At 33.9% G+C, this 18,764-nt stretch overlaps 3 protein-coding genes across 4 annotated transcripts; 1 reads left to right on the plus strand and 2 right to left on the minus strand.

Moving 5' to 3' along the window:
* Window positions 1-2,285: 2,285 nt before the first annotated feature.
* On the plus strand, window positions 2,286-3,838 carry LOC131013197 (uncharacterized). Of its 2 annotated transcripts, none has more exons than XM_057941261.1 (3): window positions 2,286-2,516; window positions 2,892-2,954; window positions 3,500-3,838. In XM_057941261.1, the coding sequence occupies exons 1-3, from the start codon at window positions 2,445-2,447 to the stop codon at window positions 3,698-3,700; spliced, it is 336 nt and encodes a 111-aa protein (XP_057797244.1). In that variant the 5' UTR covers window positions 2,286-2,444; the 3' UTR covers window positions 3,701-3,838. The 2 variants fall into 2 exon arrangements, with proteins under 2 accessions (XP_057797244.1, XP_057797245.1); XM_057941262.1 differs by having other exon boundaries at window positions 2,310-2,516; window positions 3,506-3,838.
* Window positions 3,839-4,168: 330 nt separating this feature from the next.
* LOC131013200 (putative wall-associated receptor kinase-like 11) lies at window positions 4,169-9,166 on the minus strand. Its single transcript, XM_057941266.1, has 4 exons — window positions 8,524-9,166; window positions 6,879-7,241; window positions 6,596-6,760; window positions 4,169-5,515 (listed from the first exon to the last, which is right to left on the minus strand). Exons 1-4 carry the CDS (start codon window positions 9,065-9,067, stop codon window positions 4,329-4,331), a joined length of 2,259 nt encoding a protein of 752 aa, XP_057797249.1. The 5' UTR covers window positions 9,068-9,166; the 3' UTR covers window positions 4,169-4,328.
* A 6,401-nt stretch (window positions 9,167-15,567) lies between these two features.
* Window positions 15,568-18,557, minus strand: LOC131013198 (wall-associated receptor kinase-like 1). The gene is made up of 4 exons (XM_057941263.1): window positions 17,831-18,557; window positions 17,173-17,568; window positions 16,903-17,058; window positions 15,568-16,816 (listed from the first exon to the last, which is right to left on the minus strand). The coding sequence occupies exons 1-4, from the start codon at window positions 18,399-18,401 to the stop codon at window positions 15,618-15,620; spliced, it is 2,322 nt and encodes a 773-aa protein (XP_057797246.1). The 5' UTR covers window positions 18,402-18,557; the 3' UTR covers window positions 15,568-15,617.
* Window positions 18,558-18,764: the final 207 nt, after the last annotated feature.

Raw genomic sequence — 18,764 nt, forward strand, 5'->3', positions numbered from 1 at the left:
CACACCGCCGTTCGCCGCCCGAATCCGAGCTTTGTGGATCGCATTCCGGTAGATAATTCTCTCTCCACAGTTGTATTTCAACTTTGGAAGTTTTTGAACTATGTACACTTAGAAATCTGTAGAAACTTACATGGTATTAATTACTATTAGATGAGCTTCGGGTGATAATGTTTTGGATCTTCTCTTGCTTCGAACTGTTGTGCTTAAATATCTACCTTTGTATATCAGTTTTTGAAGATATTGGACTGAGTGCACGTTATTACTATGTAGAGTGCAGATGTATGAACTGTTGATTATGTTGTGACGAGCTTTTGGTAATAAGAACGTTTGTTTGAGCTGTTGTTTCGCACTGATGCATTGATTTCCACGTTTTATTCTACGAAGATTCTAATTCTAGTGCTTTTTTCCTCCATCGACTGTAACAGTGTAACGTATTATGATGATCTTTGGTTAACAAGAGTATTGTATTGTGTTTATATTTTGATCAGTTTGAGTGAGTGAGCACGCACGGCACAACATGTTGTAGTTTGACTTCATTTTTCGCTCCCCTCGCCACGAAATTTTGCTGTCTTCTGTGTCCAAGTATTTGATACATACGAGTTATTCTTGGGTGTTTGAGCAGATTTTGTGATTGGAAGGCAACAGCTTCTTTTGCCCCTTTTTTCTAGGTTCGGAGAAGTGGCAAGCCATTGGCAACCAGGGGCGGATCCAGGATTTGAGGTTAGGGGGGGCTGAATTTATTGATCTACGACGTATGTAGACATTTACACGGGGGTTCGGGGGCGGGAGCCCCTGAAGCAAATTTTTTTGAACATTCCGTACACTTTATTTTCATGCATTTTTTTAACAATCACTTAATATAATAGATATATGTTTGCAATTCAATTAATTCAACATCAAGTAGATTGAAAGTATACAAAACAATACTTTTATGCATTCTTTTAAAAAAATATATTTCATTTTCTAAACAAATAAACTAACTTTCATTGTTAATAATTAGTAATTTTACTTTTAACTTTAGAATGGACTCAAATTCAACATTAAAAATTAATTAAGAAAAAAAAAATAGGATAAAAATAACATAAATGTAACAAATCAATGTACAATTTCAAAGAATTAGTAATATGGATAGTTGGATATACTAGAAATAATGTATTATATTTTTTCTTCTATTTCTTATTTATATACACATATACATATATATTGATATATTAAGTGAAATAAATTTCTATATTAAAAAAAAAAAAAAAACTCAAAAATTGGGAGGGGGCTTCAGCCCCCCCCTAGCCCCCCCCTGAATCCGCCACTGTTGGCAACCTGAATTCTGTTCGGCTGATGATGATGATTCTTAGCTGCATCGCTACAGCTGGAGTTTGTCGTGTAGGATTTGTGTTCAGGCACCATAAGAGTATGCCTACTATGTTTGGACTGATGATGGGAAAGGGCATGTCCACGTTGCTGTTTTCGGCCTGTTACGTTGGAGATGGCTAGACCCGTCTTTGATTTCTTCTTGCTCTGTTTCTTCTCGTGTCTCCCCATTATTGCATGTGGTCGTCGTCATGGTTTGGATTTTATCTACCTCGGATGCTCTCTGTCGTTGGCGATCTTCTTCCTCTTGTGGAGGGAGTTCTGCCTGCCCGGGCCCGGTTTCAGCTTGAGCGTGCTCTGGAGCTCGCCACCATCGGTCTAAGATTTTGGGGTTACTAGAAGGAGTCGACAAGAATGAAGGACTAGGAATTAGGAGTTAGCTAGTAAATTTAGATTCTTGAACTTGAATTGCCGTTTCTTGCTTTTGCAAAGTAAGTTGGATCTTGTTAATTAAAGATTTGCGAGTTTAAGGCTGCAATTTGTTAATCAAAGGCTTTATGTTTTAGTTGATTTGTGATTTCACATTATCTTTTTCATGTGCAGTTAGTTTCGTCATTCTTGAAAAAAAGCTCATTTTCAAGAAAGTGAGAGAGAGAGATGTGGGTGCCTTAACCAGCTTATGCATGTGTATACATAATGAAGCTCCAGATTCTTGTAACAATAAAATCACTTGTTTCTTGTTGATTACCAATGGGAATCTTGGTTTCTCATAACATCTTGTAGCTCAATCTATCGCCCAACCAATTAGACTAAAATCTGGGAGTATTAATTTTTGTCTCGTGAGCCTACTTTATTTCATTGTTCACGAGTGAAAAACTACATGCACTAAAAAAGTGTGAAAAAAAAAAAGTTGTTCAAAAAACTAGAGGCACAAGGTGTCGATTATTTCTCAACCTCAAATTTTCCCTACATAAAGTGAATTATCCGTGAATTCCCAGTTTGAAAATTTTGAATATAAAATGGTTTAACTGTATATATTATCTTATCTATACTGACAAAAAAAGTAATTGATGCTCAAGATCAACTGAATTATTATTAGTATTTTTTATGAGAAATCTTGGATTTGTATTTCGTTCATGGCAAACTTCTGTTGTTCAATTGAGTTGGAGCCTCGCACCTTAAAACAAGGGCAACTTGATCACGCCAGAGTATGTACTCTCTCTTTTGGTTGCTTATCAATAGTAATATGAGTTATTTTGTATGATTGACATAAATATTCATGGATGCTATACTTTATATATGGGATTGACTTTTCATTTGCATTTGTATTACATTTCGTGTTTCATATACGCTTGTCTTTCGGGGGGGCATAAATTTAGGAAAAAATTATGCATTTATACATGTGTATATATGGTAGGAATATTTTCTTGATTAATATAAATAAAAGAAATAATTTCATATTCTTTTTTTTTTTAGGAAATAATTTCATATTCTTAGTTACCTTGTGTTTATAAGATTACTTAAATTGCTAATATATGTGTTGTTAAACATTACTTTTACGTGCTCGATGGAATTTGATGCAGGAAATTGCTGTTGACATTGTTCAGACAAAGGAACCAGATGAAGCATCAACCATGTTTACTGAGGTTTATTTTCTTTTTAAGAATTGGATTTAAACGTTATTTTTGGATTGTCGTCAATAACACAACATTTACTCCAATTTACAATCACAACATAATTTTATAAAACTTTATAATTACAACACAATATTTAATTTTTTTTTTATAAAACTTTATAATTACAACACAATATTTAATTTATTTTTACAATTATAAACATGCCAAATTTTTCATCGTGTATATCATTTGATTGATAAAATGACATTGTTTACGCTAGACAAACATAGGAAATTGATATGTTGAAAATAAAAGTTCTAAAATTGTCTTGTAATTACAAATTAGGATATAAATTGTGTTATTCACGACCGTGAAATTTTAAATTTTGAATTTAAAGTATATTTGAACTTGATATTTGCAACGATCACTTTCTAAAGCTTTGAATATTCAACGAGGTATTAATTTGTAAAATCAGTGGAAATGGTATTAATTGTATAACTTCGGCATGAAACAAATTTATTTTCATATAACTCGCATATGTAATAGCTACTACCTCGCTCCACGATGTTCCATAGCTGCAGGGACTGAAAGAGGTGGTCGGAATCAAAGAGCCGGCGGTGGTGGTGACAGTTTCAGGCGAAAATCCGCCGGAGGAGGGCGAAGGGGCAGCAGTTATCAAGGAAGAGATTACTGTGGAGACTTATTGCCAATGTTTAGTAGTGGAATCATCACCGGAGTGTAGGGATATTAAAGAGCCCCTTTCTGCCCCTTTTTGAGGCTTCAATCATATTAACTTCCTAATTCATTTAATTGCTATTGTTATATCATAAACGTAATGTGTATTGCACTATAAGACAAACGTAGTTTGACACTCTTCATGTTTGGTCTAATTATTCTATTTTTAGAGGAGGAAATGGTAGAATTATACCAGATTTAAATTTTAGAATTATTAACACTTAGTCATAAGATTGCAACGGGTTTTTGAATGGTCCACTTACCAATCCACGTTAAGTAGGGATATAAAATTGACTTGTGTCAAAACTGAGGTTGCATTTTGATTCCGCCACTAATTAGTATACTTAACAGTATATCTTCAATGTGAGACCCTTTATTCACTATCAATACTATAAATAACTTTTTTATTAATTAAAATCTGTGTCATGGGGGATGGGGAATAATTACATGCAACAAAGAATTTCTAGCGGCAGTTACAAAATCAAGAACTAATGGATATTCCGAGTTGATGAAAATCAAGAACTAATGGATGCCGTTGTTAAATTATATATATAGCCAAGCAAAAACAATAAATTGCGTTATACAACAAATAATTAACACTCTAAATAAAATAAAACAAAAACCTAAAATCGATCAATTCCTAACTAACATACACAAACAAGGTCACACTCACACTATATCATCAGGAATAAATGGACGTGTATCCGATGGAGATGAGATCTCACTTTTACCACTAGCCCATGTGTAATCTATGTCTGAAATCAGCATAGGCTTGACTTCATAGACACTAGTTTCTTCAGCTTCATTCCTTGCAGTTGAAGGCATTTGAGACATTCTAATGCTTTCCAACTCAGTTGCTACTTCTCTCATGGTTGGCCTCATTTTCCCCTTGTGATTCAAGCACCTTTGAGCAAGCCTCGCAATCGTAATAACCGCCTCCCTCCCGCCCTCCTCCGACACCCGGGCATCAAGAACTGTGTCTAGATCACCAGCTTCCATCGAAGCAAGAAATCGCGACGCTAGATTCCTGTCGCCCTCTGTTGTATCCGTAGATATCGGCCTCCGTCCTGTCAGAAGCTCCACAAGAACTACTCCAAAACTATATACGTCGCTCTTGTCTGTAAACTGACTCGTCTGGAAATACTCCGGATCCAAATACCCGAATGTCCCTTTCACCATGGTGGTTAAGTGAGTCTGATCCACTGCCACAACCTTGGAAGTTCCGAAATCTGACACTTTGACAACATATTTTTCATCTAAAAGTATATTACTTGACTTGATGTCTCTGTGATAGATAGGGACCGAAGATGCAGAGTGCAAGTAGGCCAGTGCTCCAGCTATATCTGAAGCGATTTTCAGACGCATGTTCCATGAAAGTGAAATGTCAGCGTTAGGATTGTGAATGAGCTCGAAAAGCGTCCCATTTGAGACGAATTCGTATACGAGGAGAGGAACCTCAGTCGCCAAGCAACATCCCAACAATTTCACCACGTGTCTGTGGTTGATCTGCGACAATATCACAACCTCGTTTATCAACTGTTCCAGTTGATCCTCGTCGACCAACTTCAGTTTCTTGATAGCCACGATCATACCATCGGATAACATTCCTTTATAGACAGTGCCTTGACCTCCTTGTCCGAGAATTCGGCTCACGTTGAAGTTATCAGTGGCTTTCTCCAACTCTTTTGCGGGAAAAAGTTTTGTTCTTTCGAGTGTGCCTTCGTTTGTTTGATGTTGTAAGAGAAGATGTTCAAAGAATTTCTCTTTGTCAATTCTCTTCTTTCTTTTCTGCATTACCTTATATAGATAGAAGCATATCGCGAGTACTAGTATAAACCCCAATCCAACACCCAAACCTGCAAAAAATATAAATAAATAAAATACTCAATCTAGCTACTAATTAAATTACTTGCAAAAAATATAAATAAGTAAAATACTCAATCTAGCTACTAATTAAATGTAACAAGTAATTAAAAGTGATCGAGTTTACTTTGATGGAAAAAAGAGAGAAGTATATATATTTTCATCAATTTAGAATGATGAAAAAATTTGTACGGACAAGGTGAAAAATTTTCTCGCTCTTTTTCATTTCTTTTCTCTCTAATATTGTAATATTAAATTAGGGTAGGGGTGTAAAAATATATTCCAATATTTTCCCATCTTTTCATCTCTAGTAAACATATATATGACAAGAAAAGAAGAAAAAAAGATAATATTTTATCATATTTTCTTATCCATTCTTTTTCAATGAAAATTTTACAATCAAAGTAAACGCACCTTAAAGGAAATAATGAAAAGAAAATACTTCAAAGATATTTTAGTGTCGTATATTATTTTATTATGCTACTCCATACAATAATATATAACAGGATAGGTTAATGGCGAGGAAATAAAATTCGACAATCATTACTTGGATTTGCAATTTTTATTCGTCTTTTAAAACGTACAACACTGTAGTTTTAAAATTTTGCAGTTACAATATCAACAATTAATTCTTCATCCAATATGTATCAACAAAAGACATCGCTTTACAGCTCAATAATTGAAAATGTTACACTCCCTCCGTTTTTTTTAAGTGTCCTATTAAGATAAATTTATTGTTCCTTTTTAAGTGTCCTATTTCAAAATTTGAGAATAAAAAAATAACAAAGTTCCTACTTTACCATTTTTTAAGTGTCCTATTTCAAAATTTGAGAATAAATTTATTATATTTTGAAAATAATAAATATGGGCACAAAGATAATACTCGAACTTCCTTGATATATACTTTTTTTTTTCCATGGGACATTTAAAAAAAAAAACGGAGGGAGTAATTGCTAAAAGTTAATTAATTGCAAAGTTTTAAGAGGCGTATGAAAAGTTATATTAGTATTATTTTCGACGATGAACCCTTTATTAATTATATAGATGTTAATTGAGTGGGGGATGTGTGTTACCTATGGCGACATTGATAATTGTAGAGGGCGGCAGACGAGTGCAACCTGTGCCGTCTTTCATTCCGTCGCCACTATATCCTTTCCGACACGAGCAGTTAAAACTCCCGGGAAGATTGGTGCAAACCGCGTTGGGATCGCACGGACTATCAGCGCATTCATCGACATCTATGAATCCAAGAAATCAAAACCGGTTTAATTAGGTAGTACTATATATAGAGTGTGCAGTCCTCTGAATATACAAAAATATATATGTATTTATAATCGGAAATTAAGATGCAGCAACCTTGGCATCCTGGGTCGAGGTAAGGATTGCCCTCGTATCCTTTGGAGCAGTTGCAGAGGTAGCCTTCAATGTTGGTATCGAAATCAACACAGTCAGTGTTACCTTGACACACGTAGGTGGTCGGGTTTCGTGTTGACTTGTCGCAATTCTCCGACCCCATCTTCCAGTCGAGGAGCACCGGCGGCGTGTTTTTGGCAGCCCAATTATCACTAAAGAATATTGTGGCATTATTTAAGTCGTTCAAACGGTATGAAAAATTGGAGGTGACCTTCTCTCCCACAAAGGCGTAGCTAGTGGAGAATAGCTTGTTGGCCCTCCAGTTTCTATGTACGTCCGTCAAATTTACGAACAAGTTTGTAGTGCCTGCATTGCATGTGATTGTCAAATTAAATCATACAGATAATGTGTTGTTTTGTAATTTTTTAAATACTCTCTGTTTTATTGTTTGAATGGGTATAGAAGTTGGAAAAGTGTATCACCAATCAATTTGGTAAGGTATATTGATAAGATTCACAATGCTTACAAATTTATCCTATTGTGATTTTGGTAGCTAGGAAAATGTTGGACCCTTTATTAAATGAGGTCCACTAGATGGTAGAGAGCTAGTGTATTATAAAAGGAAAAAAAGGATTTTCTTTTAATTTATTGTTAGATGAATTATTACCACTAGCCTCATTCTTAGATATAAATTGAGACACATTTGATTAAAAATAAAAATGAGTATAGAAGGATCGTAAATATGAAGATTTATAACTAAACAAAATATAAGGCAACAACTTAATTATAATACTATAACGTGGGAATTTAAATAAATATTCTAAAACACAAAACATGTAAAAAAGAAGTTAATATATAGATCTTTGATTATTACCGCACACATATTAGAATCCTTTTAAGTTTAACTGTAATCATAGATAATACTACGTCGGTAGGTTATATATTTAAAAATCCTTCATATTTGAGCATAAATCTATACCTATTATAAAAGAGCCTTATTTTACAAAATTTGATTTGCTTAATATGTCCCTATTTTTAAATTTATTTTAAGGCCAATAATGTAATATCATAGTATTGTTATCCTAATCTTTATTTTTAAAATATATATTTACGCACCTTTAAAATATACGAACATCTACGAGCTAGTTACTACTAAATATCGTAAAATTTAGTGTATTCATAAATTTCCGATTTGAAATAGCGCTAGTGTTTAATTTGTCGCAACTATATCACCTAAACACGACGACTATGGGCTGTCTGGAAAGAGTATCATTATAGTTGCTACGCTTTGACTACAGTCTCTAACGAGTTAGATGGTTTTTCATTAGGCTTTACTTTCAATGTTGTAGGCACGGTCCGTGCAAGTATAAGCCCAAAACTATTAAAATGAATTGAGAATTATTCCATGAGTGCATTACTTATTAATAGCTCCCTATTTTTGTAAGTTCGAAATTTTTTATCCCAATTAATTTAAGTTATTATTCTAAAAAAATCCTCTAAGTCATCTACGGTTAATGAAATTAATTGTTTGATTCATTCTCCATAATTGATCACCAAACCTAGAAGAACCAAAAATATAAAAAAACATAATCATTTTTATAACCCGAACAAATAAAATTTAGAATTAAATAAAAGGAAATTTAAATACCTTTAGGAATAGGGGTGCGGCAACAACCGGTGCCAAGCCCAAAGCCGTTGGTATCATCCGGGCACGACGCGACGCCGCCAGAATCATCTGCGCTCTGACAATACGACACGCAGCCGCCGCTGAAGCTCCGATTAGCTTGGCCGGTGACCGCCGCCATGTCATCGCAGCCGATGGCGGTGAGCCAGTTCTGGTCGGAGAACATGTATCGAGTTGACGACAATCTATAGATAACACTGAAGATGCTCCCATTCTGACCGTAGGATGAGAGGGCCAGGTTCGGAAAATTGATCCGAATATTCGTCGGGTTTATTCCGATGATCTCTGCATTCAGGATGGAGAGGAAGGGCTTTGGCGGATCGTAGGAAGCGTTGCAGTTGATGTCGAAGGATCGCTCCATGGAGCAACCCGACCCGACTCCGAACGGGTACGGGATCGATAGGGTCCCGCACCGTTCCGGGCATCCCGGTTTGGCGATTGAACCGGATGAAGATGTTGTTGAGAGAAGCAAGATCGTGAAATGGAGGAGAGAGAGTTGGAGAAGCATGTTTGTTTGAATAAGTAAACGGAGTTTTGAATGCGGAGAGAGAACTCAAATTGAAATTATATTTTCGTATTTATAGCGATTCATAGTTTATTTATTATTGTTTCATATAATGCTGGCCGGTTTTATTTATATATATTTAGAATGGATCAGACCTTGACCAGTGATGACTACGTATGCTTTCTTTAATTTTAATAATTTAAAATTGAAAAGGAAGTCTGTCACATTAAATAGTACTAGTAATTGGCAATTTGGCATTAGCGGGCGGGTTGCGGCCGTGAAATTCCTTGATCTCAAAAACGTTAGTACGATTTGTCGATCTATGTGAATTAATTAATTATTCTTTATTATCGAAGTCCTAATAGAATAAAATATACTCCCTCCGTCCACACGAATCTTGACACGTATTTCTTTTTGAGTCGTCCCACGAATCTTGACACATTTTCAAATAAAGTAATAATTATTACATTTTCTCTCATACTTTATCACTTTTATACTTGATTAACTACACAATTAAAACACTAATCTACAATTCCTTAATTCTCATGCCGAAATCAAACGTGTCAAGATTCGTGGGTTGGCACTCGTGGGACGGAGGGAGTACAATTTCATTAATTCTCTAAATATGCAATTACTACATTAAGTAACCTGCGATGAGAAAATTCAAAAGACTACTTGGCCTGACAGGATCGGACAAATTTAAAGTATGGCAGAATTAGATTATGAGCGGCTGAATAAGCAAATTGAATCAATTGATACATGTGAAAAAGTCCCCATGTCAACTCATTACTCGTCTTCATTAATTGAATCTTGTAAATATCAAGTCAAACCTTTTGCAATTTGAGGACCACATTTTATACATATTTATATGCAATTTGAGGACCGCATTTTGAAAATAAATATCAAGTCAAACCTTTTGTAATTTATTTCGCGTGGGTGTTTCTCAATAGTGCCATATGGACAAAAAAAATAAAAAGAAAAGAAAAATGAAATAAGCTAACGAGCGAAAATATACTACCATCACTAATACAGGTGCAACGTATTTTTTTGATTTTTTTTTATTAAAGATCTAAAATTCAATTAATATAGATAGCGATTGCAGATTTACTCCTAATCCGAAAAAAATAAACATTCAAACATGTATAATCATGCCAACCTATATTAGAGTAATATAAAAGGTACTTACAAATATTAAACTTTTGTGTAGACCCCTCATGAGTGGAATTGCTTTAGTAGATCATGACCAATTTGTGGATTGTTTTTTAAGGATAACTTGCTTCATTTTGTATACATTTTATTTGTCATTTGAGGGCTTGACCATTCAATTTTCAAAGAGATTACACGGAGTTACCCAGTCCATCTAAATCAAAAACTAGTTCGAGTCTCATTCGAAGACAAAAATATTTTTCTTTTATTAAAATGTTTCATATATATTGATAATTAACTTATTATAGTATGCGATTATTTCTACGTGATTTTATACAATTAGTTAAGAAAACCCGATACGTAAACGTGAGTCAAATTTGGCTTGCCGATCATATATGTTGTAAACTTCTGTTCCAATTAAATGCTAACATGCATATATATATATATATATATATATATATATATATATACATATATATATATATATCTATATATATATATTATATATATATATATATATAGGGAGAGGTTCAAATAAGAACCACTAAATAAAATTAGAACGGAGAACCATTTTAAGCCATTCGATCATCAAGATCTACGGTGGATGCATCATCTTGGTGGATGAATGCAGATCCTGGGTTCGAATCCTGAAGGGAGCAAATTTTTTATTATTTTCGGATGCATTAAATTTAATAGCGAATGCATTAATTTATATAGCAGATGCATTAATTTTAATGGTTCTTATGTTCTCACGATAAGTGTGGTTCTCATTATAACCACACCATATATATATATATATATATATATATATATATTGAAACAATTAAATGCTGACATATATAACTAAAAGAATACACACTCATATAATTATATTGGGGATTGAACTCAATATTTAATCATTTCATCTTAAAACACAAATTTTAACTAATTTTTGCAGTTTTAAATTGTAATATTGTTCTTAATTTGGGCAGATCGAATCGGATTGAACGTTCGGGTTTGGGTGATACTTTTGATACTAATGTTATAATTTGTGCCAAAAGTACCAACAAAAAGCAAACAAAAAAAAATATCAAGTAATTTAGTACTTTTGACCCTAATATTGTCTTTTGTACCAAAAATATCAAATTACTTGATTTTTATTTTTATTTTTTTTTATGTTGGTACTTTTGACATTAGTATTCTCAATTGTCTCAAAAGTACCAAATCAGTATTTTTTTTGTTTTGCTTGTTGTTGATACTTTTGGCCAAATATTGAGTTTCATTGCTCAATATGACTATCTCAAAAGTTGGCTCTATAACTAATCTATTATATATTAAAATATAAACTTTAAGTAGAATTTAATTTTTAATCGATTGTAATAAAATTGAAGGCTTATTTTTGTATGCTATATTTGCTATTTTTTTTTCTCTTTCCTATAAGTTTATTCTTTTGCGAAAAATCATGCTATCTCCTTAATAATATATATATATATATATATATATATATATATATATATATATACACACACAAGATGCATAGTAAATTAAAGATCACGACAATAGCATTAATTTGATATATTACATAAAAGAAGTTTATATATATATATATATATATATATATATATATATATATATATATATATTGGAGGGGAGGGGTGGAAGAAGATTAAATGAGAATGAACAAATGTGGTGAGAAATGAGAATAAATATGGAACGTTAGATTTTCAAATCAATTGACTGATATTTACCTGGAGTGGGCGAAATTTTATATGGGTTCAAATTCTGAAGGGAGCGAAAATTTTATCAATCAACTTAATACCGTTATTCAACACTCTATACTAGCTTATTAAACACTATATATTGACTTTTTCAGTATTCTGATTTCTCACGAAAAATAGCATACTCACTAAACCTAACCTTATATACACATATCTATATTTAAATAGGGTCATTTACCTTATTTGGAAGTTCTATTTCAATAGACCACTATATAAAATGAAATCTAATATATAACAGACATCCTGACTTCATCTCGAGAGAGAGAAATTTATTGGAGGTGGGCACCATTGCGGAACTTTGTCGGTCCGAGCTTTTTTCTTTGCCGGAGTTTCGTATTGTTCATGTTAAGCGCGATCAAAATGCTATGGCCCATGGTTTGGCGAAACTTGCGAGAGATTTTCTTTCACATCATGTTTGGAGTGAACCCCCGGTTTCTGTGGTGGGTAGTCTTCATATCCCATGTTCGTGTGATCAATAAAGCGGTCTCTCGTTTTTCCTTAATATATATATATATATATATATATATATATATATATATATATATATATATAGGGTTGAGTTCAATAGAGAATTATCTTTTTATTCATTATGAACAAATCTATTCATTTTACGAACAGATCAACATAAGTAATGAACAGTCGTATTTAGTAAAAATAAAGAAAAACTCACCACCAGCAGGATTCGAACCCTTGGCAAATTGTTGTTCATGTGGTACATTGATCTATTCATTAAAATTATAGATCTGTTTGTTTTTATTTTATGAATTCTCTATTCTCTACAATATTTAGCTTCTCTGTTGAACCCTTCTCTCTCTCTCTCTCTCTCTATATATATATATATATATATATATATATATATATATATATATATATATATGTAGGGGATGGCTAAAATATTATTAAAATATATAAATAAACAATTTTCAGCCCTTAGATCATCAAGATCTACGGTTGATTCGTAACCTTGTTGGATGAATTCGTGGTCCTTAGTTCGAATCACAAATGTAGCAAAAATTTAATTTTCACAATTTGTAACCATGTTGGATGAATTCATACGTGTTCTACATAAATTAATTCGTACATTAAAAAATGTTTTTATTTTTATTTTAAGAAGTGTTTTCACGGTAGCCCTTCCCCCTATATATATAACAAACACCCTAACATAACTCATTATTTACACAATATATCATTGTGACCACAAATAATTATGTGTTAATTGGCAAAAATGCCCACTTTCTTAATTTTTTTGTAAAAATGCCCTAAGTTATCATATAAAGCATTCTATGCCCTAATTATGTGAAGTACCTATTTTACCCTTTGGTGTTGATGGTGTGTTTGATTTTTTGTGAAAGTCTTACACATTTGACCGATTTGACAGCTATCAGTCATAAAAGTCAACGATTTGACAGCTATCAGTCAAGAGTACATATGACTCGATGGGTGGCTAGATCACATGTCTGCCCGATCGGACACATGATTTTACCGGGCGAACACGTGATTTTATCGGTCGGACCATGTGTCCTAAAAAGTTATACTTATTTGTTAATTTTTATTATAAATTACTCATTTTTTTAATACTCATACTTAAATTTTGAAACTTATTTATTAAAATGGGACGGAAGGAGTATTATTTAATTTTAAAGGCAATCGAGATAGAACTCTTTGAATAATTTTACGCCTATATATGATGGTAGTATATTTAGGCGGGACGGAGAGCGACATGTCACCAAACCTATCTAATTAGTGATTACCAGCCTCATTATTTTAATTTTTTTTTTTTATTTTTGGTGTGTGTGACTGTCTTATTTTTTTATTGTCAATAATTTTTAAAATTTCAATGATATATTTCTTATATTATGAAAGTAATTTCTCAAGGAATTTTCCTATGTATTCAAGTTTTTAAACCATAGTCTTAATTATTGATAACTTTAATAGCTAAGTTTTATACTATTTGGTTGTTCTGCAGAAGAAATAATTGGTGATTAGAAGCTTGCTGTAAAAGAGCAAAAGAAGAATATGGAGATTAGAGGTTATTCCTTTTCTTTTGGGGGCAGTAGGAGATACTGGAGTTTGGGTGAGTATGTGGGAAAGGAGTAACAAAAGTAAAAAATATCTGAAATTAAATACTTGGGCTCCTGCAACTAAATAATTCGGCTCAATCAACATTGGGACACTTAATTTTTTAATTTGGCCCAAACACTAAAATGGCCCATGAATTATTCTCTTCAATTAAAATCCAAACTTAAATCAAATAAATAATTTCTTATAAATATAAACCAAGTTCATAATTTTAAATCTTGTGCAAATCTTGATATCTAAGTGAAGAATGATTAATTTAAGTATAAAAATCAAATAATAAAATATTTACATAAGTTTTAATAAATTATTTTTTTGGAATTGAAGATGCGTACTCAAATTTTTTCGGCATAATCCACTAAATGAGAATTCTAAGACCCAAAATTTTTCGTAACTCTATCGAGAGAAGTCGGATATACATATTATATAATGTAACTATGACAATATTGATGTTTATTTATGAAGATATTTTTTTTGATTTTTTCGTATATTTTTCATTTTTGTTTAATATAATTGTAAACACAAATTTTTGTATTTCAATTTAATTTAATAAAATATAAAACGCGGTACAATAATAATTTGATAGACATGAAGATAGCTTTATGCGGTTCTTCTCTTCCATTTGATTCTCGAACAATCTCGAAGGTTTTGAAATACTTGATTTGGTAACGTTAAATTCATAGGACTCAAGTCATGATTTGGATTAGAACGTTGGGATTGATTTGATTTGAAGACAGTCTTGAATACTCGAAGATCTCTTTGGATACTTGAAGATCACTTTGAAGATTCGAAGAAATATTTGAAGATTTGAAGATACTTGAATACTAGATAGAATTCTTGAAGATTTGAAGGATACTTGAAGATTCGAATACTTGAATGCTAGACAAAATTCTTGAAGATTTGAAGATACTATGAATATATTGCCGCAAAACTTCACTTTTGATAATAGAATAATACTTTCAGCTCTTCAATCTTCCACTCCTTCAACTTGTGATTTGTGAACACCCCTATTTATAGATGTAGGAGATGAGCTTCATAGGCTTTGGGCCTCCATGCATGGGCTTTTAGGGTTTAGGTGCCCATGGACCCATTAAATCATTTATATTCAAATATTAATTATATATCTATTTAATTTGAAATAAAATCCCATTTAATAAAATAAAAAATATAATTGAATATTTAATTCATGAATTTACATGCCGGCATGATTTAATTCGTCGACAAATTTAATTGTCTACAATAATATACAAAAGATATTACATATTTAGCTTAATATATAGAAAAAATTGAATAATCAATCACTAAGCAACAAGTGTCACAAAATTCGAGACCCAACTTAAGGGTTTAGTGCAGTCCAAGGGAGATCGTATTCGTGGGTGGTTTGCCTCGAAAGAAATTAAACTTTTTTCTAAGTGATGAATGATGTGGCCCCCAAAGCCAGGTTACTACTACAGGATTGATCAAATCTCATTTTAATCGATACTGTTCTTAGTCTTAGTTCATTTGGGAAACAACGCTTATGATCTATATCACTAAAAACAATAATTAATTAAAAATTAAACTACATAAATAGGTCATACAGTTTCAGATTTTAATGGATAAGTATCTGATGATGATGGTACTTCACTGCTATCACTAGCCGTCCATGTGTACTCAAAATCCGAAATCATGGTGGACTTGGTGGCTTCACAAGGTCTTGTTTCCGCAGATTGATGGATAATAGCTGCTGGCATTTGAGACATCCTCAAACATTCCAATTCTGTGGCCACTTGTTTCATGGTTGGTCTCATTCTCCCCTGCAAATTCAAGCATCTTTGTGCAAGCAATACAACTCCACTCACCTCTTCCTTACCATCGTGCTCCAAAACTTGAGGATCTAAAATGGCGTCAACATAGTTATCCTCAATCGATGCAAGAAAGCGCGTCACTAAACTTCTCTCCTCTTCGTCTCTCTCTAAAGATACAGGTTTCTGACCTGTCAGAAGCTCGACAAGAACTACTCCAAAACTGTAAACATCGCTCTTTTCTGTGTACTGGTTCGATTGGAAATACTCAGGATCGAAATATCCAAAAGTCCCTTTGACTCGTGTGGTCAAATGAGTTAGATCCAATGCAAGAGCCCTCGAAATACCAAAATCGGATACTTTAACAACATACTTTTCATCAAGAAGAATATTTGTAGACTTAATGTCTCTGTGATAGATAGGCATGGAAGATGTAGAATGCATATAGGCGAGCGCTCCTGCTATATCTGCTGCCATCTTGAGACGCATGTTCCATGAAATCGGAAATTCAATCCTAGGATCATGAATGAGATTATAAAGGGTCCCATTAGGCAAGAATTCATATACGAGGAGAGGAACCTCAGTCTCCAGACAACACCCCAACAATTTAACCACATTTCTATGATTAATCTGTGATAGTATGACAACCTCATTTATGAACTGATGCAATTGATCCTTGTCAACGAGTTTCGATTTCTTTATGGCCACCATCTTTCCGTCGGATAACATCCCTTTGTACACTATGCCTTGGCCTCCTTGCCCGAGAATTCGGCTTTCATTGAAGTTATCGGTGGCTTTCTCCAGCTCTTTTGCAGGGAAGAGTTGGTTTCCCCCAATTGCGCCTTGCTTAGTTCGTTGCTGCAAGAGAAGCCCACCATTTTGTTTAAAGAATTTCTGTTTGCACAATTGTTTCTTTCTCTTCTGATGTACCTTTCGCAACAAAAGACAAACTGAGAGGAGTAGAAAGAATCCCAATCCAGAGCTTAATCCTGCATGTATAATCCATCAAAGCTACAAAAATTATTCAAACTAGAATGAAGTAATTAAAAGGAGACGTGACGTATGTTATTATTACCTATGAAGATATTAGTCAATTTGGATGGTATACAACCCCTGCCGTTTTTCCTTCCGTCACCATTGTACCCTTTTGAACACTTGCATTTGAAAGATCCAGCAGTGTTGACGCAGATTGAATTTGAATCGCATGGATTAGTTTCACATTCATTGAAATCTGACACAAAACACAATACAAACATGGCATCCTTATAAGTTTAATTAATTATCTGTTTGATATATACTATATAGTTGTAAATTAATTAAATTTGAAGTTTGAAATGTGAGTAACCTCGGCATCCGTGGGGGAGATAAGGATTTCCTATGTATCCTTGGTTGCAGCGGCAGAGGTAGCCTCCCACACTAGCATTATAATCTACACAATCACTATTAATATCGCGACAAGCATAGCTACTTATGGTTTTCTTTGCTTGGCTGCAGTTCCTGGTTCCATTAATCCGCCAGTCCAGGCGGACTACTGGTGGTGCTACTCTATTTTTCCACGTCCATCCATCTTGCAGGAACTCGTTTGAATTATTTAGAAACGACAACGGATACGAAACCGTTGATTCATTCGGCCTTACTTTCTCTTGGAGAAAGGCGTAGCTGCAAGACGAAACCTTTCCATCTCCAAATGGCCCTACGCCTCTATCTAGATTTGCTAATTCACTAGATACCTGAGTCATGCCTGCCACGGAAATTATCATAATTTTTACGTGTCTCACCATTAATTTTACTATTTTAACATAATTTATTGCAAAATTGTAAAAAGTATTAGTATTATGTTACTAAAATTTAAGAAAATCATATACTCTATTGTTTGAACAATCACCCCTTATAATCAAATATCCGTATATAGTGATTGTTTGGCTTAATGTACCGTTTTCCCCTGAAGTCATGTGATAAGGTATTGACTCACGATTAGCTTTGGGAGGAGAGAGAGGGGTTACCTTTTGGAATGGAGATGAAGCAACAGGCATTGCCGGGCGGATACGGAGCATCAGTAGGCGGGCAAACAGTAGTGGAGTCGTTGGGATTCATACAAAAGGATGCGCAGGAGCCGCCATATGTTTGTTGGTAATGGTCGAAGGCGGCATCGTCCATGGTGAAGGTGGTGAGCATATGGTTGCAGCCGATGGCGGTGAGCCAGTTGTCGTCGGAGAAAACATAGGGACTATTGTAGAAGGAATAACCATACGAAGTTCTGCTCCCCCCTTCCCGAGTAGGGTTACCGGCCACTGACCCATTGTAGCAAGCTGAATTCAGCACCTGCTTAAAACGAACTCGGACTTGTGATGGATTTATCTCCACCACTTCTAAACCATCAAAAGAGAAGAGGTAGGGTTTCGACATATTGCAGGTGATGTTGAAATACTCTCCCAGCGAGCACTCCGACCCCACTCCGAATGGAAATGGAATTGCCACATCCCCGCATCGCTCCGGGCATCCCTCTTTAGGAATTACAGCGCCCCACGAAAATGATGAAATCAAATATTGGAGGAAACAAAGTTGTAGAATCATCCTATTGGATAATTTTCGCAATAGTGAATCATCACATATTTAAAGTTTCAATTGTTAGACCAATAATTTCAGAGACAGCCACCGTACACACAGATGACGGATCTGACTGTGCATCCCATTATTTTATTTTTGTCCTCTTTTCGAGACAGCCACGATACAAACACGGTATGGATTAAAGATATGAAAAATGTTTTCTTTAAGAAACACTTTAGGCTTTTGTGACTTTGGTTCACGTACGTCCACATGTTTTTTCTAAGATTGAGGGAAGATGAGTTTCATTTTTAGTACTCCCTTGGTCCATGAAGAATGACACAATTATTTTTGGTACAAGAATTAAAAAATTGGTATTTTATGTGTTAAGTG

This window comes from Salvia miltiorrhiza, chromosome 2 (assembly GCF_028751815.1).
Source record: "Salvia miltiorrhiza cultivar Shanhuang (shh) chromosome 2, IMPLAD_Smil_shh, whole genome shotgun sequence".
NCBI classification, from domain to species: domain Eukaryota; kingdom Viridiplantae; phylum Streptophyta; class Magnoliopsida; order Lamiales; family Lamiaceae; genus Salvia; species Salvia miltiorrhiza.

What these genes read in the sequence shown, in the direction of transcription:
- LOC131013197 (XM_057941261.1), top strand. Translation starts at nt 2,445, where the DNA reads ATGGCAAACTTCTGTTGTTCAATTGAGTTGGAGCCTCGCACCTTAAAA. An exon ending in GGCAACTTGATCACGCCAGA is followed by an intron (nt 2,517 to 2,891) that starts GTATGTACTCTC and finishes AATTTGATGCAG; the next exon opens with GAAATTGCTGTTGACATTGT. An exon ending in CATCAACCATGTTTACTGAG is followed by an intron (nt 2,955 to 3,499) that starts GTTTATTTTCTT and finishes GATGTTCCATAG; the next exon opens with CTGCAGGGACTGAAAGAGGT.
- LOC131013200 (XM_057941266.1), bottom strand. Translation starts at nt 9,067, where the DNA reads ATGCTTCTCCAACTCTCTCTCCTCCATTTCACGATCTTGCTTCTCTCA. An exon ending in CCTCGACCCAGGATGCCAAG is followed by an intron (nt 6,761 to 6,878) that starts GTTGCTGCATCT and finishes TTGGATTCATAG; the next exon opens with ATGTCGATGAATGCGCTGAT. An exon ending in AATTATCAATGTCGCCATAG is followed by an intron (nt 5,516 to 6,595) that starts GTAACACACATC and finishes TATTTTTTGCAG; the next exon opens with GTTTGGGTGTTGGATTGGGG.
- LOC131013198 (XM_057941263.1), bottom strand. Translation starts at nt 18,401, where the DNA reads ATGATTCTACAACTTTGTTTCCTCCAATATTTGATTTCATCATTTTCG. An exon ending in CTTCATCTCCATTCCAAAAG is followed by an intron (nt 17,569 to 17,830) that starts GTAACCCCTCTC and finishes TTTCCGTGGCAG; the next exon opens with GCATGACTCAGGTATCTAGT. An exon ending in TCTCCCCCACGGATGCCGAG is followed by an intron (nt 17,059 to 17,172) that starts GTTACTCACATT and finishes GTTTTGTGTCAG; the next exon opens with ATTTCAATGAATGTGAAACT.